Raw genomic sequence first — 26,019 nt, 5'->3', positions numbered from 1 at the left:
CAGATTCTCTGAATCTTTTGATGATATTATGCACTGTAGATGATATGTTCAAACTCTTTGTCGAACTCCTTTCTGATATTGCTCCACTATTTGTCTGCGCAGAATTAGGGGGATTGGTGATCCTCTTCCCATCTTTACTTCTGAGAGCCACTGCCACTCCAAGATGCTCTTTTTATACCCAGTCATGTTAATGACCTATTGCCAATTGACCTAATGAGTTGCAATTTGGTCCTCCAGCTGTTCCTTTTTTGTACCTTTAACTTTTCCAGCCTCTTATTGCCCCTGTCCCAACTTTTTTGAGACGTGTTGCTGTCATGAAATTTCAAATGAGCCAATATTTGGCATGAAATTTCAAAATGTCTCACTTTCGACATTTGATATGTTGTCTATGTTCTATTGTGAATACAATATCAGTTTTTGAGATTTGTAAATTATTGCATTCCGTTTTTATTTACAATTTGTACTTTGTCCCAACTTTTTTGGAATCGGGGTTGTAGAAGAAAATAAAATCAGCATGATCCGGAAAGCGGCGATTTATAACGTCAGCTACACATATAAAGCTACATATCATATCATGCATGTTCAGTTTTCTAGAGATAAAAGAACGAGCACTTGTCTCGCTGAAAGTTTTAGCTTGGACGCTGCCAAATAAAAAATAGATGGCGATATGTGAAAGCAGTCCTCTGTTTGTAGAGAAAACAGTCTGAAAGAAAGCCATCCCTCCTGTGTTTTATCACAGAGGAGACGTGTAAGGTTATTACAAACGTCATCCAGTAAACCGAATCCCATAGGACTAAAGATTTTACTGGGGGGGGGAGAAAAATACATTTTCTACAAGCCCAGGTTAAGGGTTGTGCAGTATACTCGGCTGCATTCAAATCTGGATCTGATTCTGATTGTCATATCTGAAAAATGTGCTGCTTCCACCACGGTCAAGGAACCAGAATGCAAAAAGTGTACTGCACTTTCTTTCTGTCTCTCATTTTCTCATTCATCTTGCTCTGTTCTCCATCCTTGTGACCTGTTTTGTTCAAACGCACATTTTCTGCCGCCTGCTCGGCCAGCCTGAGTGAAATGTCAGCGTGTGCCGGCGCAAGTCCATCTCCATACGCCGCTGCTCTCACTGCTTCGTCTGCCTCGGTCCGTCTGAGGCACCACAAAGCCACACCAATTACAGCTTCAGGCCACGCCTGCCGCTCTACACTGCCCCCTAGTGACAGCCCCTCTGAACTCTTCAGGCTCAAGTAAAGACGAGCTCAGCATCTGACTCACTAACCGCACCGTGACCCCACCCCACTCTAATGCCCACAGACCTCTCTACTGACCTGCATTTATAACACACTACTGCCTGCCACTCATCCCTGTGGGAGCCCCTCCCACTTCCCCACCCACTAGTCTCAACTAATCAATGAAGATGTGTCCGAGACAGTCGTTCTCTCCTCCGTCTGTCACTTCCCATGTGTAATCCCACTACGTGTAGTGGAAGTTAATCATGTTAATGTCATAGAGAGAAGTCTAATGTTGTCTAATACGTAAAGCCTGACTGTGTGTTTGTTTAAATAAATATTACTTGATACCTGTTCCACACCTCTGACCCAGGTAAGATCGATGCGTGAGAATCTGTGATAGAGCCATAAAGAGGTCAAGCATAGCTCACAGTTGTTGTAGGTGATAGTGAGCCATGTTAATGCGAATTCATGTACAAGTATCTCAAAGGATTTGCTTCTTCCTCGTCCCGTGCATAATGCGGCAGGGAAAAGATGTTCTCGCCTAGTTCCAAATTCTATTTCTCTCATTTTATTAAATACAGGAATGCATTTTTAATAGCTATTTTGTCACTGCTGTAGCAAGTTATGAATGTTTGAAATATGCTCTGTAATATATCGGTCCATATGTCAAAGCAATGGCCGTAAACGAGATTCGTTGAGACCTGTGCGAGACATCGTAGGACGGAAGTAAAACGTACAGCGGAAATCAAAGTGACCGACATCTGCCAACGTTGTCAAAAGACGCGCGCGCCCTCTTTCGAATGCTGACGTAATCAAGCCGGAAGTTTTGTTTGTTTTGATAGCAATCAGGAAAGTTGTAATCGTCATTTAAACTCGTTTTTGTGCAATATTTCGTTTGGAAAACAGTTTTCAAAATGGCGGCGCTGACACTTGACGTTTCGAAGTCTCGCACAAGTCTCGTGAAGATCGCGCAGATAAGCGACGCCTGCCGTCGACCAAACGAACTAAATTCAACACGGCTAAAAACCGAATCGGCCGATAAGTCTCATCTCATGTCATTATCTGTAGCCGCTTTATCCTGTTCTACAGGGTCGCAGGCAAGCTGGAGCCTATCCCAGCTGACTACGGGCGAGAGGCGGGGTACACCCTGGACAAGTCGCCAGGTCATCACAGGGCTGACACATAGACACAGACAACCATTCACACTCACATTCACACCTACGGTCAATTTAGAGTCACCAGTTAACCTAACCTGCATGTCTTTGGACTGTGGGGGAAACCGGAGCACCCGGAGGAAACCCACGCGGACACGGGGAGAACATGCAAACTCTGCACAGAAAGGTCCTCGTCGGCCACGGGGCTCGAACCCAGGACCTTCTTGCTGTGAGGCGACAGCGCTAACCACTACACCACCGTGCCACCCCTAGGCCGATAAGTATAATATTTAATTGCAATTAGTTGCCAATACGAATCATGATATAAGGTTACTAAAACCGAAAACGTAATTGAATAACACGCTAATTAAGAAATAAAGCAAGTTTAAAAATGACTTCAGTTCTCCTTTAACTCTGGCTCCATGCCTTATCGGATTCTAAAACTGTTATTTATTCCACTATTTACAGGAGGTTCACAATCTGCACCCTTGTTGTTTTATTGGTGATATTTAGCATATAGTTGAGCATTTATTGGGACTGAAAGGCAAATTATTATTATTTTTTATTTTTTTTGTAATGTATTGTCGTGCCAGATGCTCACCATCGATGCAGAATGTCTTGTGGTAATAAGTCTAAGCGTAGTAGTAAGTCTTTAATGGAGCTTAAAGTATTTTTCCCGCCCATCCTAAGAACTTCAGTCAGACTAATGAAGCCTCTCAGATAAGTCTTATTATTAATACTGGGGCTAGTATTGTTCTCAAAAGTTGAATTGAAATTTGATTGATCCCCTGCCAGTCTGCTCCATTGTAATTTATAACATCGTGTGTAATGATGCAGACAACGCACGTGAACATAGGACACGAATCAGCAGTCACACTTGCGTCAGTATCAGAACAGTATGTTACTGGTATGTATGAAATACAGAGCTCTAATATTGCTACGGTATTGAAAATGTTCAACACGACCAATGCATTCTTACCTGGATTTACTACATTACATTCAAAATCTTCTGGAAAAAACTCCCTGGTGAAATTTGACCTCACGTTTCTTCTCCTCAGCACAAGCACAGCTTCTTCGCAGCGAAACCCTGGGGCCTCCACTCACAGCATCAGTAGCGCCACGCCACCAGATCGCCTACGTTTCCCACGCGGCACGGCGAGCCGCAGCACCTTCCACGGTGGCCAGCTGAGAGAGCGACGTACAGCCACGTACAACGGACCCCCCGCCTCACCTACGCTCTCACATGATGCAACACCGCTCTCACAGTCACGCAGCCGTGGGTCAACCAACCTCTTCACCAAACTCACCTCCAAGCTCACACGCAGGTAAGCAGATTGATCAGACATGACATTTTGAAGGATAAGAAACCTGATTTGCAACTTTTTTTTTTTTGAAACCTCACTTTTTCAAACCATCAGTGAATCTGGACGTAACTTTTATCATGGGTTCTGTACCGTGATGCATGGATTTGGTGAGCGGTGGTCTTGTTAAACTTTCTGAAAGTGAAAGTCATCAGCCACTGAACCCCACCAATATAGTTTCCTCTTCTCCTCCCTTCTTGTCATGCTTCCTTTGCACAAGCTTATGCAAAACACAAGCCAGATAGTAACAGTTGTCGTACAACCAAACTTCCTGTTTACCACGTTTTTCAGACTATAAAATGCTTCTCTTTTTTTTTTTTCGCCTTTTAGCAGGTGCTATAACTTGCCTGTGAAGCAACATGCATGTTGTTGTACTTGCTTTAGTCAAATTATACAGTAGCGTTTTCACGGTAAACATGCTACTCCAGCAGTACCTCTAGTTCACGTGTTTGTTAGTGGTTTTATGGTAGACTGCCCAAGTGAAATCGCACGCTTCAGTAAAGCATCATGCTTGTGAATGATAATACAGTTGTGCTGACGGGTAGAAATAACCAAACTGTAGTTCAATCGAAACTTCTACTCACAACACAGAAGAAACCGTCTTTAAGATACGTTTATGATGATAAATGCGAACTGAGCATGTTCCTTAGAGCCCTTTCCTGAAAGTTTAATCTTAATGTGGGAGTAAAAGTCACAAAAAGATGCTGTTCTAGCTTCGTGTCCCTGTTTAAGCTGGAACTGTTGTCTGTATTTGTCGGAGCAGTGTGTGTGTAGATAGTATACAGTGAGTGCTATTAGCTTTGCACTAGTAAAACATGGAATAAAAGTTATTTATAAAGTGAATTACAAGCTTTCAGAATTAATCATAGCTATATAACGACCACTTCCTACTTTTGTTTTTTTCTTTCTTTCTCTTCTTGGCCTGACAGCGTGATTATACTTTTTCCAAGATGAAACTGAAATCATGAAGCAGCGCACCCTCACCCTCTTTATTTATTTATTTATTTATTTATTTTTAAAACACAGACTGTATTTTCTTGTTCGATGGCGCGGGGAGAGTAGTACGGAAGCCGCAAGAGGCCCTTCATATAATTTTTTTTTTTTTTTTTTTTTTTTTTTTTATTCGCCTTATCCCGAGATAACGACATAATTAATTCAGGATCGTGAGAAAACAACACAACTAATTAGAGATCTCGAGAAAACAAAACCGTTATTCCGTGATCTCGAGAAAACAAAACAATTATTTCATGATCTCAGCTGGATCACTGTATCTCCGTCGGTAGAGACGAAGCCGGGCCAGTCTTCTGCGGAGGTGCCGCAGACTAATTTTGAAATTATCCCTTATTAAAAGGCTTAATGCAATCTCTCCCTGTGTCAACCCCTGATCAAAATATTGCCTTATTAGGTGATCGATTATTCCAGACATTCTAATGACCAAAGTTGCGTCCATACAGAATGAGAAATAGCCCCAAAGTCAGCATATCACAAGTCTCTTGGCGCACCTGAATGAACCATTTCTCAGCTGTTTTCTCGAGATCTCGAAATAACGGTTTTATTTTCTCGAGATCTCGAGTTAGTTGTGTTTGTTTTCTCGAGATCCTGAATTAATTACATTCGTTATCTCGGGATAACAAGGTGAATAAATGAAAAGGATTATATGAAGGGCCTCTCTCGGCTTCCGTAGAGTAGAAGGCCAAACACGACACATTATTGGTCAATATTTTTACCCTGCCTGCTCAAGCATGGTGATGTATTCAAAATGAGACAATATTTGGAGATCACTAAAAGGCATTGCACTTGGATGGAAAAATACTCAGACAAACAGGTTTGTTTGGAGACTATTAATGGTTTTGCTTTGTGTTTTTCCTCCATAGTAGCCTGACAGACAAGTAGATTCAGCAACCAGATGGGGGGGAATCCCTACTCCTTATTGACTTTTAAAAATAAAGCTTTCATTTGAGGCCATATTCCAAACTGAAATGAATTGTGCTCATCAATATTCAGAACTGAGACGTAACTCTGGAATTAAAAGTAGACGGCCTTTCGATTTCATAACTAACTTACTGCTGCAGTGGGCCGCGCCAACACAAAGGCTCGCCATTGCTTCCTGTCCTGCACTGCCTCCTCAAACGAGATACCCGACTCCTGTAAGTCTCTTGAGACCGCATCGCTCCATTGGATGCGTTGCCTGCCTGGACGACATAGTCCTGATGGTAACCAGTGGAGCAAGCGGCGCGGTAAGCGTGTAAGAGGCATGCGTACGACGTGGCCAAGCCACGATGGCCGTTTCTGTCGCAGGATATTAATTAGGGGAGCCTGACCAGTTCTTTCAAAGAGCTCTGCGTTTGAGACGTAGCCTCCAAGAATTCTGTGTCCTGGAGAGACCACATCTCAAACGCAGAGATCTTTCAGATTTCATAAAATCAGTGAAATTCGGTCATTGTGGCCAGAACCCAGGTCATTCTGTGGCTGGCAAGTTATTTAATTTGAGAGGATTCCTTAGCAAATAACGTGCATGAAATCGCTCGCGTCACACAGTCAGGCAGACAGAGGAAGTCTGTGTGCGCATGTGCAGGTTTATCTTTGCCCGTGCACTGACGGTTCCATCATTCTGTCGCTAAACGAACAGCTGGTCACACCGAGGTGCTCGCTGACTGCCGATATTTATTAGTTTGGTCCTGCGTTTTCTTTCCTTCACAGCATAACGTCTTTTCTTCTCGCTTTCCGTTACTGTAGTCGGTCTTTCACGTTTCATTCGCACACTCACGTCCTCCATTTACTCTCCTGTTTCAAATTTGTATCTCACGATGCCTTGCGCGAACGGGGAAAGCCCATGACGAAGTATCTTGAATTGGGTCATGGTGAAGCAGGAAAAAATAGCAGAGAATTTAGGGCCACGTGGCTCTAAATTCATTAATTGTTCTATTTAAAAAAATTGGAAGTCTGCGATTTGAATTCAGTAGCTTTCGGTGTACTAAACAAAAATAATTGGGTGTCGGGGGGGGATTCTTTTTATGGCCTACACTTGAAAAATCTGAAAGGCGGTACAGCTTTAAGCATGATGTAGAAATTAAGTTACGCAAGTGTCAGTGGGGAAACAAAAGGCGTGTCTTAATTACACGATTCCGAATATAAGCTAATTTTTCTCGGATTGTATTAGCTTGAGCAAGGAGAAATATTAATTCACATCCCATGTTACATGTTTGTTCTTGATTTATGATCTCGTGCCTTCATTCAGTTGTGTGGAGCATGATATATGGGGAAAAATAAAAGACGCACAAAAGAACGACATGCTAGATCAAGTGCTATTTTATACGCGGGTGAATAACGAGCAGAATAATAAATGTAATAATTGCAACTAAGGCTGTTCATGCAGCAATATGTTTGCAAATACCGAGGCAAAATTCCTCCTATTAGATTTATTTGATTTGATTTCGACTGACTTATTTGAATGCTTGGCACTTAGACTGAAGGAAATTCTGAAAATCCACCCAGAATTAGACATAATTACGTGCCCCGTCTCTGAATACGGCCCTTGCCGATCATTTTGGACTCGGGAGGTATGTGAAAACTGACGAAACTGAGCAAAATGCGATGCAGCCCAAAGTAATCACTTCATGGTTAAGCATATGGAGAGAAAATAATGCTAAATATACTCCAGTAATGTCTTCAGTGTAATGCAAGGACAGAACATCACGGCATTCACTGTGCTACAGAAGAAACTTATGGCGTATTCACACAACGTTGTTTGGTCCGGACCAAACGACCCAAATTTCCCTTGGTCCGGACCTTTTGGGTTGGTCTGAATACAAACCACCAAACTCTGGTCCGGACCAAACAAGCGGACCGAGACCGAGCTGCAAGGTCAGACTCGGTCCGGACCAAAGGAATCCTGGTGCGGATCTTTTGGAGGTGTGAAAGCAGACCGGACCTAATCCGACAGTTTTGCTTTTTTTGTACCTCGGGAGCTTCCGTCGTTTGTCGAGCATTATGGGAAACAGAGTCTTGACACTCCACCGCAAAGTGCAAACACTTTCGGTTGTCAAGGGAACCTTACGACAGTCGTTCAGTCATTCAGACCAGTGGTAGGCTAGACTACAGAGTACAAAAAATGAGTAGGGGGCAAACGTGGGCCGAGGAAGAACCGCGTACCCTTGTGGATATATGGGCAGATGCCCACATATCTGAGCTTTTGGAGAGAACACACAAAAATGCCGACGTGTTTGCTGTATTCAGTGAGAAAATGAAGGAGAAGGGGTTCACGCGCTCCCCAGAACAATGTCGGCTAAAAGTGAAGAAACTCCGTCAGACCTACATTAAAATCAGGGACATTCTTTCAAAAAGTGGCGGTACTAGCGACGCAAAAAAGAAATTCATCTATTGCGTGAAGAGCCAGAACTGTCACAACATGATGTGTGCTCATCAGCGCCATCCTCCGTAGCCGCCTTGCCCTTTGTCATCGTCGTTGATAAATTACTTGTACAACAGCATAGTAATCGCACAATTGTGAAAACAGTAAAAACTGGAAAAAGCATATAGCTTTGATGACATTCAAAAGAATAACAGCACGGAAAGCCTCCATGACTACTTTTGAACTTAACGCTTTGTGCGCGTGTCGTCTCTGACCAATAGGGCACGTGGCTTTGTTGACAGAGTTTGGTCCGCCTACTAAAATGTACAGTGTGAAAGCGAACCGCACCAAAATGAAAAAATAAAAAAAACATTTGGTTCGGACCAAAGCAAGTGAACTATCGAACTATCCTGGTCTGAATACACCCTTTATTACAAGAGGATGATGATGATGATCATATACCGCTTCATATTAATGCACTTCACTATTAAACTATCTCGCCATCTGTTATTACACTGTTAGCTAAAACCTTTTTTTTTTTTTTTAAATCATGGTCAATTAGGCTTTTATTTCCCCCAAACAAAAACGAAACTAGATTCAGTCGTGGTCTCTGAAGTGCTGTTCTCAAGGCAGTAAAAGTTTGCCGTCAAATGAATATGGCTACTCTAAGCATGATACGATCTCCGATTGTATTTGTTTATTTTTAACATTCCCCTCATGCTGTCTCCATTAGAAATGTGTCCATATTTCCTTTGTATCAGTACACACAGTAATGAGTTCTGCATCTTTTTTTTTTTTTTTTTTGCCTGATGTTTGCCCTTCAAATCATAGATTGTAACTGACGTCTCTTTGCATTGTGTGTTTTGTTTTATAGAAACATGTCATTCAGGTTTACCAAAAGGTAGGATCCTGAGTTCGGTGTGAGTGTGACCATGCGTTAACATTAACCAAGTGTGGCAACGTGCTGAATTAATTGCCTGATACTCACTCCTTGATCCGTGTGCCTTAATCGGAGTGCGATTGAGCATGCCTGAGATCACTGCTGTCCTGATGGAAGGAAACCGACTCACCAACAACTTTACTAATCACATGTGCATGCCTCTCTACAGGATGGAAATGTGCACAAAACTCTCAGCTTTTTTTTTTTTTTAAATACTTTATTAATGTCAGATTTTTTTTTTTTTTTTTACAGTGAGTATTCATTTTCCGATGATTTTAGAGTAGTTTGTTGTATCCGATAATGTTTGACTGTTTAAAGGAACAGTCCACCGTACTTCCATAATGAAATATGCTCTTATCTGAATTGAGACGAGCTGCTCCGTACCTCTCCGAGCTTTGCGCGACCTCCCAGTCAGTCAGACGCAGTCAGACGCGCTGTCACTCCTGTTAGCAATGTAGCTAGGCTCAGTATGGCCAATGGTATTTTTTGGGGCTGTAGTTAGATGCGACCAAACTCTTCCACGTTTTTCCTGTTTACATAGGTTTCTATGACCAGTGATATGAAACAAGTTCAGTTACACAAATTGAAACGTAGCGATTTTCTGTGCTATGGAAAGTCCGCACTATAATGACAGGCGTACTAACACCTTCGGCAGCGCATTGATATCTGAGCTCCGTATCAATGTGCTGCCGAAGCGCGCAGAAGGTGTTAGTACGCCTGTCATTATAGTGCGGACTTTCCATAGCATAGAAAATCGCTACGTTTCAATTTGTGTAACTGAACTTGTTTCATATCACTGGTCATATAAACCTATGTAAACAGGAAAAACGCGGAAGAGTTTGGTCGCATCTAACTACAGCCCTAAAAAATACCATTGGCCATGCTGAGCCTAGCTACATTGCTAACAGGAGTGACAGCGCGTCTGACTGCGTCTGACTGACTGGGAGGTCGCGCAAAGCTCGGAGAGGTACGGAGCAGCTCGTCTCAATTCAGATAAGAGCATATTTCATTATGGAAGTACGGTGGACTGTTCCTTTAAAGTAATTACTTGTCACGACACATGTAATTTTTTTTTTTTTTTTTTTTTTTTTTTTTAAATGCACATGGGGTGTTTTCATCTTGGAATCATCCCTTCAGTTGACTTGTAATGAAACACTGAGAAGAAAAACTTTTGGTTCTGTAATTCAGGCCACCGTACTGGGTGCTAAATTTGGCCGCTGACAGATGTGGCGATTGAGAGTGATTTGTTACGAGATGTCCGGAGTTCAGGTACCGATAACCTTTGTTTTGTTTTTTTTGTTTTTTTTCCCGATCCTTCCTCTCGTTTTGGCCCTGCTCTGATGCTCCAGTATCCTGTCCTAGTTGTAGAATCTGCTCTAGATCTTCTGACCTGCCCCCGTCAGTTTTCCCCAGATCTGTCCAGGCAGAAAGTTCCAAACCAAAACCCTGCTGTAAAAGGGCTCAGGCTCTGTGTGTGAATTCCCACAGTGAACTTGTTCCTGCCTTTCACAACATGTCGGTTGGACTGGTATAAATCCAACTTTTTTTTTTTTTCCCCCCTCGTAATCAAAAATATTCATACTTATCCCACATGTCCTTATTATCCATCATGCTATTTGATCAAGAATAAAGATCTGTACCGCACCTCAGCACATTCCTACCTTTTCCATCCTAGGAGTAGATGATGAGGATTCACAGCCTCAGCAGTAACCAAGTGCAGGGACTGTTTTGTAGAGTTAAACTAAAGGAGGTTTTGAAGTAAACAGGAAGCGGTGCCATAGCCAGAAATGAATTTCGGGGAGGGATGAGGAAACGTATTAAACGAAATCACGACGTGATCTGTACAATTAAATTTAAAAAATTGTGACACGTTCATGTAGTTCGGCTGGATGCAGTGATTTTGCATGAATTAGCCAATAAAATTCGATTAAACAATCAAAGGTATGTGTGCATTTGACATTTGGGGTGGTTAAATATGAAATTGCAGTGATGACTTTGTTGACCCTTTATGGGCATCTTTATAACGCAAGTGCTGCATAAAAATGTGCAGAAGTTCATAAAATACACGTACACCGATCAGCCATTTGATTATCTCATTACGATGGCGTCTGTCAAGTCAAAGTCCCTTCCACGCCAGGATCTGGTCTTCCCAGGCAGGATCTGGTCCTGTCCCAGTACAAACTGGCTCTTTAAGGTGTATGGGTGCGGCGCTGATCTCCGTTTCCATAGCTCTTGGCCTCTCGCCTATACAGCTAGGATTACAGTGGGGTGGGGGGGGCTAGTCCTCTGGTAACCATAAGAGTTTGACTTCCCCACTCACAGCATGCTTTGCCAGATGGCAGGAGGTACCATTTTTATGATGGTCTTTGGTATGACCCGACCGCAAGTAGAACTCACGACCTCCCAGTCGAGAAGCGGACACGCTAACCACCAGGCCAACTCGCGGTGGCATCTGCCAAGGGTTGGGATATATTGAAGAAGCAGCCTTTGTCACGCATACACCCAAGCACAGTGAAATTCCCCCGCTGCATTTTACCCATCTGAAGCAGTGAACACATACATGCGCACACGTACCCAAAGCAGTGGAAAGCTATGCTACAGCGCCCGGGGAGCAGTTGGGGGTTAGGTGCCTTGCTCAAGGGCACTTCAGCCCAAGGCTACCCCGTGTTAACCTAACCATATGTCTTTGGACTGTGGGGGAAACCGGAGCACCTGAAGGAAACCCACACAGACATGGGGAGAACATGCAAACTCCACACAGAAAGGCCCTCATCAGCTGCTGAGCTCAAACCCAGAACCTTCTTGCTGTGAGGCGACAGTGCGAACCACTACACCACCGTGCCAGCCATGTCGGTTCTCAAAGTTGAGGTGTTGGAAGCAGAAAAAATGGGCAAGTGTAAGGATCTGAGCGACTTTCATGAGGGCTAAATTATGATGGTTAGATGACTGGGTCAGAGCATCTCCAAAACGACAGGTCTTGTCGGGCGTTCCCGGGGATACAGGTCATTTCGTCCAATGACCATTTTGTCCAAAGTAGGGATGGCGAAAACAAAAAAAAAAATCTTGACCGACCACCGAGCCTCATTAGCCGGTTAAAGTCGGTTAGCCTATGAGTTAAATTCTAGAATTGGAATTATTAGAATCTATTCTAAATCTAACCGCAAGCATCTGCGCATTCAGTCCCAGTCGCTGCCCTCCACTCGCATTACCTTTTCTACAGTGCGAAACATTTAATCAAACGCGGCACTGATGTCGAGGGGTTTGTATTGGAGCGGAGGGCAAATGGCTCCAGCTTAGAGACAGTTTCAGTTGGCCATGATGGCGTTGAAAATAAAGTCAAGTGCTAGAAGAAGTACATAACATCCAGTGATGGGAATAACGGCGTTAAAATAAAGGCTGTTATAACGCCGGGTAATCTAATTAATTAGCTGCAATCGTTATAACGCTGTTACCAATATCAACACGCCATTACTGCATGGTATTGAAGTTGCTCTGAAGCCGTCACCGACTCGGCTCACAGACATAAAAGCTGCGTTTGTCACTCCCCCTCCAGACACCGCTGTCATTTCATTCTCTCCCCTTCCCTCCAAAAGTCGGCATCTGCGCCTTTAGTTTGTGTGGAGAGATATGATCTGCAGTAACATGCATTGTTGGCTACAGACCGGAACATACTTTCAGAATGCACTGGCCAAGGCAGGACTAAACTCGATGTGCCTTCTAATAATAATTTAAAAAAAAAAAAAACAGAATAGTAATTTGTAAGCTAAAAAGCCTGTGTCTACACTTTTTTTTTTCTTTTTTTTTTTTCTTTCGCCGAGTGGCAGCTGTCTTCAACTGGGGTGGGAGGGCGGGACATGACTGAATGGGTGTTTCTGATTTGTCAGCTGTCGTCCTTACACCGCATGGCATGCCCCAAGCGTTTACAACACAGAATTCCAGGTTCTCCGCTCCAAAATCGGCAGCTTCAAAACGATTTTTTTTTTTTTTTAACCAACAACCAAAAAAAAATTAACCGGTTGACGTTGATTCGGTCAACCATTGGTCAAACGGTCATCGGTTAACATCCCTAGTCCAAAGCCTTTTTCATACGTACTTTTCAGGTGTTTGTTTGTTCGAGAAAAGGAGGAATTCTCAATGGAATTTGACCGAAGCAAAACACATTTTTGCAAAATGAAAACGAAACCGGAAATGATGGGAATCCGCAAGTGTCAACTTTGGGCACGTTCGGCTGGGGCCACTTGCGGGGAGAGATCATTTTTTATTAGACCAAATTACACAGAAACGTTATACTCGCACTTGTCAAATATCCTTGGCAAGTGTGAGATATGATATCCAGATATAAGAAAACGTGCGTTTTCCCAGTCTTTATATAGGCACGCTGATGCCTCTTGATCATGTGCAGGTGAGCCTCATTAACAGCGCGCGTGCAAGAGTCCGCTTGGGTGCACCCCGGACTGCACGCGCACCGAGCGGGCTCTTGCACGCGCACTGTTAATGAGGCTCACCTGCACATGATCAAGAGGCATCAGTGTGCCTGTATAAAGACTGGGAAAACACATGTTCAGCGCGAAGTATTACACCACATCAGTGTGCATTACCGAGCCTTATCCTCCTGTGTAGATTCCCTGAGTTTCCGAGCCTGTTTTCTGTTCTTAGTTTCTGTTTCTGTCTTTGCCTGATTTGTGCCTCGCCCGACATTTACGAAATTGCCTGCCGTTTTGGATTGTTTGCCTGTGTGTTTTCACAATTGTTAATAAACATTATGGTTTATTTACATCTCGATCTTATCGCACATATAAAATAATTGATGGTGCGTATGAAAAAGGCCTTGATGGTGCATATGGAAAAAGGCTTTGGGTGAAATGTCTCAACTATTGGACGGAGTGTCCTGATCCCGTTCTTCATATGTAGTGCTAAAGTACCTACCAAAAGTGATACAAGGAAGGACAACCGGCAACAGGGTCATGGGCACCCAAGGCTCACTGATTGTGTGTGTGGAGAGCAAAGGCTAGCATGTCTGGTCCAATCCCACAGAAGAGCTGCTGTAGCACAGACTGTTGAAAAAGTTAATGCTGGATATGATAGAAAGGGGGCAGCACGGTGGTGTAGTGGTTAGCGCTGTTGCCTCACAGCAAGAAGGTCCGGGTTCGAGCCCCGTGGCCGGCGAGGGCCTTTCTGTGCGGAGTTTGCATGTTCTCCCCGTGTCCGCGTGGGTTTCCTCCGGGTGCTCCGGTTTCCCCCACAGTCCAAAGACATGCAGGTTAGGTTAACTGGTGACTCTAAATTGACCGTAGGTGTGAATGCGAGTGTGAATGGTTGTCTGTGTCTGTGTCTGCCCTGTGATGACCTGGAGACTTGTCCAGGGTGTACCCTGCCTTTCGCCCGTAGTCAGCTGGGATAGGCTCCAGCTTGCCTGCGACCCTGTAGAACAGGATAAAGCGGCTAGAGATAATGAGATGATAGGTGTCAGAACATGCACAGCATGCTGCAATGCACTGTATGGGGCTGCGCAGTCGTAGACCAGTTAGAATGCCCATGCTGACCCATGTCCAATGCTGGAAGCACCTACAATGGGCACGTGAGCATCAGAACTGGACCATGGTGCAATGGAAGATGGTGGCCTGGTCTGCTGAATCACGTTTTCTTTCATATGTGGACGGCCAGGTGCATGCGTGCCACCAGGATGCACTATGCGAAGAAGGTAAGCCAGCAGAGGCAGTGCGATGTTCTGCTGGGAAACCTTGGGTCATGGCATTCATATGGATGATGCATGCCACCTGCCTAAACATTGTCGCACATCAAGTTCACTCCCTTCATGGCAACCGTATTCCCTAATGGCAGTGGCCTCTTTCAGCAGCATAATGCTCCCCGACGCACTGCAAAAAAACATTCAGGAATGATTCGAGGAACATGGCAAAGAGTTCAAGGTGTAGAGGTCTGCGCGGGACAGAATTTTCAGCCCCGCTCCCGCATTGTGCAGTCCCGCTCCCGCAAAGAATTATGATTTTCAGTCCCGCTCCCACCCGCGCCTGCCATATTTTGTCCTGCTCCCGCCCGCAAATCCCGCATGATGTAGACGTTGGCATTATTTCTCACGAAAGTTCTTGTCATTGGCTTGGGGAATTAAACATGCTGAGCTTAGCTGAGCTCTCCAATGACCGATCCTTCACCTAGCGCACGTAGCGAGGGTGCGCGTTGCCAGGCGGCATGCGCAGCTGAGGCTTTACAGAGATACCCAACACCTACCAAAATCTACAGTGGATATTAAGAATATTGTACATTGCACATAGCTTATATGTCACTCCTCACATTTACATTCTAGGAAATACAAGTAGGCCTATAAGAAATTAATATAATTTAAAGACACCGCGTGATGGTGCCCCGCCCCCTACTTTGAGTGGATTTGAGCATAAATATCTACAGCTCACGTTCAGGGGTGCGTTTCCCAAAGAAATGTTTCCCAAATGTCTGATTTCAGGACTCTTGACTTTTTAACGGTAAATGTACCTCTTTTTAAAGCAGCACTTACTTCTGAAGCACTGTGAGCTTCACTAGAGGAGCTCTGCTCTTCTGCCATGATCGGAGATCTCAAACACGGAAGAGCGGAAAGGAATTGGAAACGTACGCGAGATTAGACCACATCCGCAAATTTAGGCATCTTAAAATGTTTTTATTAATGCCAAATAAAATATCCAGCACAAATTATATATGATAGACATAAATTAATAATTTATAAATTTTATTTTAAACACGTTTTTAGTTAGCGGGACTGCAGCTTATCACCTCTCCCGCCCACTCCCGCATTGTGCGCACTCCCTCCCGCCCGCGCCCACAATGAGCTTTGAAAATTTGTCCCGCGCCGCACTGCTTTGCGTCGGGTCCCGCGGGAGTGCAGGGCTCTAATTCAAGGTGTTGACTTGGCCTTCAAATTCCCCAGATCTCAATCCAGTCGAGCATCTGTGGGACATGCTGGACAAACGAGTCCGATCCGTGGAGGCCTCACCTCGTAACTTACAGGATTTAAAGGATCTGCTGCTATTCTCTCGGTGTCAGATACACAGCACACCTTCAGAGGTCTTCTGGAGTCCATGCCTCGACAGGCCAGAGCTGTTCTGGTGGCACAAGGGGGATCTACGCAATATTAGGCAGGTGGTTTTCATGTTATGGCTGATCAGTGTATGTTGTTATGACCATCCACGAACAAGTATTTGGAGCTGGAAGATATTTCAGGCAGTATTCCATATTTTCAGTTCGGACAAATTCATACTCATGTTTGTTCACAACAGTGTAGTTACAGGATTAAAAAAAGACAAATTATGCATTTGGAAAGATGGTGTATGCTAACGAAGATAAAATGTAAATATCTTTTTGACTGGGGAGGAGGTTATAAAAGCCTGTGGAAACGTGACCTGAAAGCACCACTGTAAGGAACCAGGCAATGTTTAAAATGATTTTAGAGAAAAGGAAATCGTAGTGATGGTCCACTTTTTTCTTTTTTTTTTTTTTTTAATGCTCCGACTTAGTTTTTTAATGTGTTGGTGTTGCACCTGAGCAGTTCAGACTCTGTTGGCATACAAAATTGCAACTGTCCCCTGATCTAAAGTCAAAAGTAAAGTACAGCTACTCGGACAGTGAAAGAGATTAGCTGGTCCAGTTAAGAGCCGTCACCGCTCACCTTGCATAGGCACTGTAATCATACACTACCGTTCAAAAGTTTGGGGTCATCCAGACAATTTTGTGTTTTCCATGAAAAGTCACACTTTTATTTCCCACCATAAGTTGTAAAATGAATAGAAAATATAGTCGAGACATTTTTCTGGCCATTTTGAGCATTTAATCGACCCCACAAATGTGATGCTCCAGAAACTCAATCTGCTCAAAGGAAGGTCAGTTTTATAGCTTCTCTAAAGAGCTCAACTGTTTTCAGCTGTGCTAACATGATTGTACAAGGGTTTTCTAATCATCCATTAGCCTTCTGAGGCAATGAGCAAACACATTGTACCATTAGAACACTGGAGTGAGAGTTGCTGGAAATGGGCCTCTATACACCTATGGAGATATTGCACCAAAAACCAGACATTTGCAGCTAGAATAGTCATTTACCACATTAGCAATGTATAGAGTGGATTTCTGATTAGTTTAAAGTGATCTTCATTGAAAAGAACAGTGCTTTTCTTTCAAAAATAAGGACATTTCAAAGTGACCCCAAACTTTTGAACGGAAGTGTAAGCGAAGAGTACAGCCAAAGCAGAATAAATAAATACAGAGCAGCTCGTTACCTAAACGAGTGTTTTATTCACTTTCTTGTGTCGAGCCATATTCCAGCCCATGACAGCTGCATTAACTCGGTGTTCCACTCCAAATTGAACCCTGTGTCCAAAACATTTTCTTTTTCACCTTTATGGTAAATGCATGAGGGGCAAGTGTAATCGGTGTGGATTATGTCAAGTTGCTCTTTTATGTCGAGGAAGGTTTTTCTGTAGTTCAGAGCAAGAGGAGCAATTATAAAACCTCTTCCTGTTCATTCATCTCATTATCTCTAGCCGCTTTATCCTGTTCTACAGGGTCGCAGGCAAGCTGGAGCCTATCCCAGCTGACTACAGGCGAAAGGCGGGGTACACCCTGGACAAGTCGCCAGGTCATCACAGGGCTGACACATAGACACAGACAACCATTCACACTCACATTCACACCTACGGTCAATTTAGAGTCACCAGTTAACCTAACCTGCATGTCTTTGGACTGTGGGGGAAACCGGAGCACCCGGAGGAAACCCACGCGGACACGGGGAGAACATGCAAACTCCACACAGAAAGGCCCTCGCCGGCCCCGGGGCTCGAACCCAGGACCTTCTTGCTGTGAGGCGACAGCGCTAACCACTACACCACCGTGCCGCCTCTTCCTGTTTCTTGCTCTATTTATCATGTTTTCTTTTTGCGTGCCCAAAGAAGGGAACAACTGATAGCATGTTTGATTTTTTTGAGTTCAGGAAATTCATTCCTAGGCTACAGAATGTACAGCTGAAGAGTCCTCTTCCTCTCGTTTGATCACTTTCTGTGTCTGAGTGCATGAGCAATATCCTCCCCTTAAACCACAGGAAATTGAATATGAAGCCACTGGCTAGCTTTGTTGAGTCTTTACATATGAACATGCTCGCTTGCGTGCTCTCTCTGTCTCTCTCTCTCTCTCTCTCGCTCGCTCGCTCTCTCCTATTTGTCCTGGTATTGTTGAAACATGTATTTCTCCCCTCATTTTCCCCTTTTGCCTTCACCTCTGACCTGTTTTTCTTCTTATGCCCTGGTTATAAAGAGTACCAGCAGAGTTTGAAAGGAATGGCAGACATGAGGGTTCAAGGTGAGACAGGATGCCCAGTTTGCCCGTCTAGCGTCATGCAGTGTATCCCCAGTCCTCTCACTGTGCTTCCTGTCCACAGCCTCTGCAGAGCTGGAGCTCTCCTCAAGGGGTTGGGCCCCGTCTCTGCATCCTCGGTTTCACAGTGCCAACTTCTACCACTGTACGAGGGTAGAATCAGCAGCTGAGGAGTGTTGCAGAAACAAAATCAGGGGTGTCGGACTCGGTTTCTGTCTCGGACGCTTTTTGAAGGGCCATAAATCAATTCGGGTGCTTTGTAACCAGGGCTTTGAACCGGTTCAAGGAACGAAAACGAAAACCGGGCACTTTTTCTATTTCACATGGAACAGAAACGAAACCAGAAACTTTATTTTTTATGTTCCGGAACAGAAACGCTTATTAAAAATAATGGTAACCGGTTAATACCGGTTTTTATTTCGTTCCTCAAAGTTTCCGTAGCCTACAAATAAAGTCATTCTTCTCCTGCGCAAGTTTCTATGACCCGCTGGGGTTCACTTCCTGTGTGGCGTTCGCTGACTGAATGGAGAGAGCGGGAGGGTGGACTACTATCACGTCTCCACATCTTAAATAAGAGGTAAATATTGCAGTCTATCGTTATTCAAAAACGATATCAATATATTTGTCCACGTTAATGAGAGGCTCGCGAACATTAAATGACGTTAACCTCTGTTAGCCTATCAATGCATAAAGGGCTTTCCACTCATACTAGCGAGCCATGACAAATAAGTAGCCAGCCGGGGGGTGTTAAACACAAAATAAAGTCCGCCGAGTGCGCACGCGCGCACACTACTGCCTCCGCCGAGTGCGCGCATGCGCACACCGCATGTCGGGGCTGCGGATCAGCAAAGTCGGCGGGGAATTTGTGGTTATTATCGGTACAAACAGCGCGAATCACAACTTAAATGAGTGCGGTTCAGTTTGACATTGTCAGTCCGTTAGATAAACATTTAATTTTATTAAAATCGAAAATTAATATTTAGAACTGTGGGCTACAAAAATAATAGTCATTAAAGTAGCCGGCTGGACTTAATTGTCTGCAACCGGCGCTTGTGGAAAGCCCTGTATAGGGCCTGACTAGCCTTTGGTAACACACTAAACGAATTCTCTTTCATTTTTGGCACTTTTTCTGTTTGTGTAGATGGGAAGACATACTGAGAATCCAAATCGCCAACATTTGAAATAATAATTGTTTTGAATTATTTGTCTTATTTAATGAAGGTTGTAATAGAATTAGCCTACATTTGGCTTAAGCTGGATGAGACAGAGACATAACTTTATAGCCATTTGTTAAACAGCTGACAGGGAACGTAATTAACCGTTCCGGGAACGAAATATTTTTGTTCTAACCGGTTCGGGAACGTCTATTTAATGGTGGAACCCAAAACCGGAAACGTTAAAATTCCGTTTCTGTTCAGAACGAACCAATCGGAAAAAAATTCTGGTTCAAAGCCCTGTTTGTAACATTTACGCTACGTTCACACTGCAAGGCTTAATGCTCAATTCCGATTTTTTTGTGAAATCCGATTTTTTTGTGAGGTCGTTCACATTAACAAATATATGCGACTTGTATGTGATCCTCAGTATGAACGAAAAGCGACCTAAAAGTGTTCCGCATGCGCATTGCAGGATACGACGACGTCACACGCAGTGAGCATGGCCAGTGTTTACGGAAGTAAAACCGCCCGGTTGCGGTATGACCCATCCAATCTAGCTTGAATAGCTGTATCCCCCCAAATGGAAATCAGCTCCCTAACCTCTGCGTCCTTCCATTGAGAAGATTCAGAACCTTCACAGCCCGAAGCGTCCTTCGCATTGATGTCATGCGCAGGGGCGCAGATATGTTTTTTGAACTGGGGGGGACAAAGCTGCCAGCAAACCAACCCCAACCCCGATATGCCTGTCAAACTTGTTGTTAGTAACCATAGCAACCAAGCTCGAGCTCGCAACCTGCGCAGTTTGCGCAGCTCAACCAACCGAATATCAGTCTTTGTTTTGTTTTATGTGAGTTGTTGCAACTATATATATACACTGCTGTGCACCTCAATAAACCGAATGGTAATTAGTCTTTTGATTTTTCCGTGAGGTTTGCCTTATGCAAAGAAAGACAGCATAGACGTTTTTTCCTCCCTATAAGTGGGGGGGAACTGAACGAGGTGAGTTTAAATATGACTCGTCCCCCCCTCTATCTGCGCCCGTGATTATGCGCCATGTTGTTGTAACTTTTTTGAGAGACCCGCCGCCTACTTCAGCGCAGAATAGTGACGTTTGTGGCTTGTTGATGACGTGTAAGTCGGATGAATGCGACCTGGCGGTTCAGACTGAAGTCGCATATGAGAAGAGCGGATAGGAATCGGAATTAGCACCACATATCCAAACGGCCTGGGTCGGATTTGAAAAAATCGGATCTGTCGTTCATATTGTCAATAAAAGATCGGATACAGGTCACATATGGGCGAAAAGATTGGATTTGAGTCACTTCAGCCTGCAGTGTGAACGTAGCCTTAGTGCGTCTATTCTTTGGCCATGAGTCAGTTGAGCAAAATTTATTTTTTTGTTCTTTAGTGAGATTTTTAATGATAACACTGCTTGTAGCAGTAAAGAAGAAACCATGTAGGCCTTAGTGTCCTGCATGTATTCCCTGCATTCCGTCATTTCTTTCTTTCTTTCTTTTAAAAAACAATTAAGTCAGTCATAAAATGTGAGCGCACACTTCCTGGTGCCTTTGCTTTAGACTTTTTTGTGCTCTTAAGTGAACCAGAAACAGGTTCAAGATGCATTGAAAACCCCACACTTTGTATACCCTGTTGACTCTTAACTCATCATAATATATATAATGTTTATACAATAATACTTCAGAATAAACACAAATAGGCATTTTTTTTTTTGATTAGGTCAGTGTTGACTGTTTTTCGTCGTCACTGTTGTACATACGGACGTTATTGTTGAGAAAATTGAAGCGAGCTGTAGTGTGGACTGGACGGACAGTCAGTATGTGACCTTCACGCAATGCATCTGGTGTGAATTCTAGGTAATATTGCTGTGGGGCGATTTTTTTGTTTGTTTTTTAATTCAGCAACAGGCCATATTGACTACTGGGATTTGAGTTTGACACCTACCTGTTGCTTTAACATTTACTGACTTGAGGTTGAGAGTGTATTAAAGTCAGAACAGTGAAATATAGTTTTCAATAGCATTTTGCTGCCACCTTTTGGACACAACGTCATATTACACTTTTTAATTAAAATTGTTCTGGTAATTTTTTTTTTCCTCTCTGCTAGCACCACAGAGTTTTAAGGCATAATTAGGAACGCCTACCTTGTATCTACAGCTACCTACGGTAATGGGTGTTTTTTCTAGGTTTTTCTCTCCTCTGCCCACCACCAATCAGATAACCTCTCTATGCTGAGAATTGTTAGTCAATTTCTGGTCAGCAAAGGTGCTTTGATTGTCCCTACATAGCCACAGATGGGCTCCAGCTACAAATTGCATAGCTAAAAAGTGATGATCCAATATTACATATCTGTAAGTGGCAAAAGTATGTGAACCTTTGCTTTCAGTATCTGGTGTGACCCCCTTGTGCAGCAATAACTGCAACTAAACGTTTCCAGTAACTGTTGATCAGTCCTGCACACCAGCTTGGGGGAATTTTAGCCCATTCCTCCATACAGAACAGCTTCAACTCTGGGATGTTGGTGGGTTTCCTCACATGAACTGCTCGCTTCAGGTCCTTCCACAACATTTCGATTGGATTAAGGTCAGGACTTTGACTTGGCCATTCCAAAACATTAACTTTATTCTTCTTTAACCATTCTTTGGTAGAACGACTTGTGTGCTTAGGTTCGCTGTCTTGCTGCATGACCCACCTTCTCTTGAGATTCAGTTCATGGGCAGATGTCCTGACATTTTCCTTTAGAATTCACTGGTATAATTCAGAATTCATTGTTCCATCAATGATGGCAAGCTGTCCTGGCCCAGATGCAGCAAAACAGGCCCAAACCATGATACTACCACCACCATGTTTCACAGATGGGATAAGGTTCTTATGCTGGAATGCAGTGTTTTCCTTTCTCCAAACAAAACACTTCTCATTTAAACCAAAAAGTTCTATTTTGGTCTCATCCGTCCACAAAACATTTTTCCAATATCCTTCTGGCTTGTCCACGTGATCTTTAGCAAACTGCAGACAAGCAGCAATGTTCTTTTTGGAGAGCAGTGGCTTTCTCCTTGCAACCCTGCCATGCACACCATTGTTGTTCAGTGTTCTCCTGATGGCGGACTCATGAACATTAACATTAGCCAATGTGAGAGAGGCCTTCAGTTGCTTAGAAGTTACCCTGGGGTCCTTTGTGACCTCGCCAACTATTACACGCCTTGCTCTTGGAGTGATCTTTGTTGGTCGGCCACTCCTGGGGAGGGTAACAATGGTCTTGAATTTCCTCCATTTGTACACAATCTGTCTGACTGTGGATTGGTGGAGTCCAAACTCTTTAGAGATGGTTTTGTAACCTTTTCCAGCCTGATGAGCATCAACAACGCTTTTTCTGAGGTCCTCAGAAATCTCCTTTGTTCGTGCCATGATACACTTCCACAAACGTGTTGTGAAGATCAGACTTTGATAGATCCCTGTTCTTTAAATAAAACAGGGTGCCCACTCACACCTGATTGTCATCCCATTGATTGAAAACACCTGACTCTAATTTCACCTTCAAATTAACTGCTAATCCTAGAGGTTCACATACTTTTGCCACTCACAGATATGTAATATTGGATCATTTTCCTCAATAAATAAATGACCAAGTATAATATTTTGTCTCATTTGTTTAACTGGGTTCTCTTTATCTACTTTTAGGACTTGTGTGAAAATCTGATGATGTTTTAGGTCATATTTATGCAGAAATATAGAAAATTCTAAAGGGTCCACAAACTTTGAAGCACCATTGTCGGTGAATGTGATTGTCTGTTAGTGTATATTGTTTTTGCTGTAAGGCCTTATAGTTGATCTACAGTGTTGGGTGTTTTGCATAAGAGCCATTGAGAGAATCTCCAGCTCTGCCTTGAGTGACTGTAATATCCAGTGATGGATGTTATTTCTGTGGCTGTAGTAAACTGTTTGTTCCTTTTGTTTTTTCCCTGAGCTGTTCTTATATATTTGCATGACGAACTGATGTCTGTTTGTGCTGCACGCTGTGCTCCCATGCATGCATTTATACACAGTAATGTTATACCGAGGCTAACATATAATATAGCACCTGTATCACTACTCCTGCTCTGCTAAGTAGCAATTACTACACATGTTCGTTACTCTCACTGAGTTTCGATACACGCAACACTGACCAGCCAAACGCAGACTGTGGTTAGCTCTAACTGCTCTTCCCTCTTTCTGGCAGTCGGAACGTATCCGGGGATCAGAAAGAGGATCAGAAAGACACCAAACCACGTTCCCTGCGCTTCACCTGGAGCATGAAGACCACCTCAGCCATGGAGCCCAGCGACATGATGCGTGAGATCCGTAAGGTGCTCGACGCCAACAACTGCGACTACGAGCAACGCGAACGCTTCCTGCTGCTCTGCGTCCATGGCGACGGCCATGCCGAAAGCCTCGTTCAGTGGGAGATGGAGGTGTGCAAGTTGCCCCGTCTCTCTCTCAATGGCGTACGCTTCAAGCGGATATCAGGAACATCCATTGCTTTCAAGAACATAGCTTCAAAAATTGCCAATGAGTTAAAGCTGTAAAAAAATTATCAAAATGTGAAAGTGACAAAAGGGCCGAGGCATATAAAAATCTATTTTTTTTCCCCTGTCTGTTGAAAAAAAAAGTAGCAGATTCAAGGATTGTTTCTCGAATGCTCACAGAAATGTGTAATAAAATGTATAGACTCATGCCTTAGGTGGTATTATTATTATTATTATTATTATTATTGTGACTGGTGGTCTAAAACTGTATGGGAAAGAAGTGATGGTTGGTGGTTTTCTTTTTATTTATGCACTGCTGCATTAGGTGCCCAATAAGCCTATAGGTAACCCTTCATCTAAAACAGAGGGATGAGTCAGTGTTTCTTTTCAGGGCCGTGCCTGCCCACAACTCCTTCGGTGTCTTTTTCGATACGAAGCAAAAATGGCCATGACATTGTGTGTTATTTGTTAGATAGGAAAACTGTACGCATCCCCACCTCCCAACGCTGCTGGGAGCAGAATAGTCCCATTTCTCCCTCCTCAGACAGGAAGTGACATCGACCTGTTGGACTGAACTGTTCTACATGCCTAATGGTGGACAGGATCTGCTTATTTATAGACTGTGGTGCCATGAATCTGCTCGCAGATGCAGCTTGGTGAGGTCGCAGGAGGGTTCAGCCACAGCAGCACCTTAGTGAAACCTCATGGTTGTAATGCATTGTGAGACTTTGACTAACAATTTTCAGAGAATTAAAAGACTTATTCAGAGCAGGAAGATTTTCCTTCCTGGTCTGTTGATATATTTAGTTTATTTCCATATGAAGTGTTTTTTTTGTTTTTTTTTTCTTTTGTAATATATATATTAGAAGTTGCTGAAATGTTTATATTCTGATGAGGCAAAAAAGGGCCTTTGGAGGAGTCAAGCTCCTGAGTTACGATGTCGTTTTTCAGGCCTCAGTATTCACTCCCATCCATAAAGAAACCATGGCACTGTTTTTTTTTTTGTTTGTTTTTTTTGGATTGTAAATAATGTACCTTAGTTTTGCAACAGCAACATATTGATATACTTTTTCTTTTCTAAATCATGCTGTGAGTTGGAAACTATGGAAATTAATGTACTCATCACAAGATAAGGTTAATCAGTGTCTTCATTAAAACACCTAAAACTAAAATCTGATGTTTTTTTTTCTTTTCTTTTTTCTCTGTTTACACCGGTGGTATAAAGCTGCTGGAGATGCTGGATAGGATTTTGATTTGTGCTCTAAAGTGTTTGCTTATTGTATTGTATCCTGAACTTGCCAACTAGCTATTAGAGGATTGTACTTATTTAAGGTGTGTTGAAGCAGATAGAATGTAAAATCCTGCTGAAACATGTTCTCTCACTTGGATATGGAGTTTGAAAGGGTTTAAAATTGACCAGACTGATACAAAGCTCGGGTTACTGTCTGTCTGGAGTTTTGGATCTTCTCCATATGCACTCACCGTCCATTTTATTAGGAAAACACGTACATTCATGCATTTATCTGATCAGCCAATTATGTGGTGGCAGCATCACAATGCAAAAGATCATGCAGATACAGGTCAGGAGCTGGGCGGCACGGTGGTGTAGTGGTTAGCGCTGTCGCCTCACAGCAAGAAGGTCTGGGTTCGAGCCCCGTGGCCGGCGAGGGCCTTTCTGTGCGGAGTTTGCATGTTCTCCCCGTGTCTGCGTGGGTTTCCTCCGGGTGCTCCGGTTTCCCCCACAGTCCAAAGACATGCAGGTTAGGTTAACTGGTGACTCTAAATTGACCGTAGGTGTGAATGTGAGTGTGAATGGTTGTCTGTGTCTATGTGTCAGCCCTGTGATGACCTGGCGACTTGTCCAGGGTGTACCCCACCTTTCGCCCGTAGTCAGCTGGGATAGGCTCCAGCTTGCCTGCGACCCTGTAGAACAGGATAA

The 26,019-nt window shown here is 43.5% G+C and overlaps 1 protein-coding gene across 4 annotated transcripts in view; it reads left to right on the top strand.

Annotated features, from left to right (window-relative positions):
* mark3b (MAP/microtubule affinity-regulating kinase 3b) overlaps nt 1–25,252 on the top strand; it is a 195,627-nt gene extending 170,375 nt beyond the window's left edge. The window contains exons 15-18 of one of the 4 annotated variants that reach the window (XM_060917737.1): nt 1,065–1,244; nt 3,442–3,708; nt 8,970–8,996; nt 23,795–25,252. In XM_060917737.1, coding sequence (XP_060773720.1) covers nt 1,065–1,244; nt 3,442–3,708; nt 8,970–8,996; nt 23,795–24,140 — 820 coding nt within the window. In that variant the 3' untranslated portion in view covers nt 24,141–25,252. Of the gene's footprint in view, nt 1–1,064; nt 1,245–3,441; nt 3,709–8,969; nt 8,997–18,344; nt 18,409–23,794 lie in introns of those variants that run through there. The other 3 variants (XM_060917733.1, XM_060917736.1, XM_060917734.1) reach the window with 3 other exon arrangements.
* Nucleotides 25,253–26,019: the final 767 nt, after the last annotated feature.

The sequence above is a fragment of the Neoarius graeffei genome, chromosome 3, assembly GCF_027579695.1.
Source record: "Neoarius graeffei isolate fNeoGra1 chromosome 3, fNeoGra1.pri, whole genome shotgun sequence".
In the NCBI taxonomy this organism is placed as follows: domain Eukaryota; kingdom Metazoa; phylum Chordata; class Actinopteri; order Siluriformes; family Ariidae; genus Neoarius; species Neoarius graeffei.
Note: the sequence above shows the minus strand (reverse complement) of the source record. Positions and strands in the feature narration are given on the sequence as shown.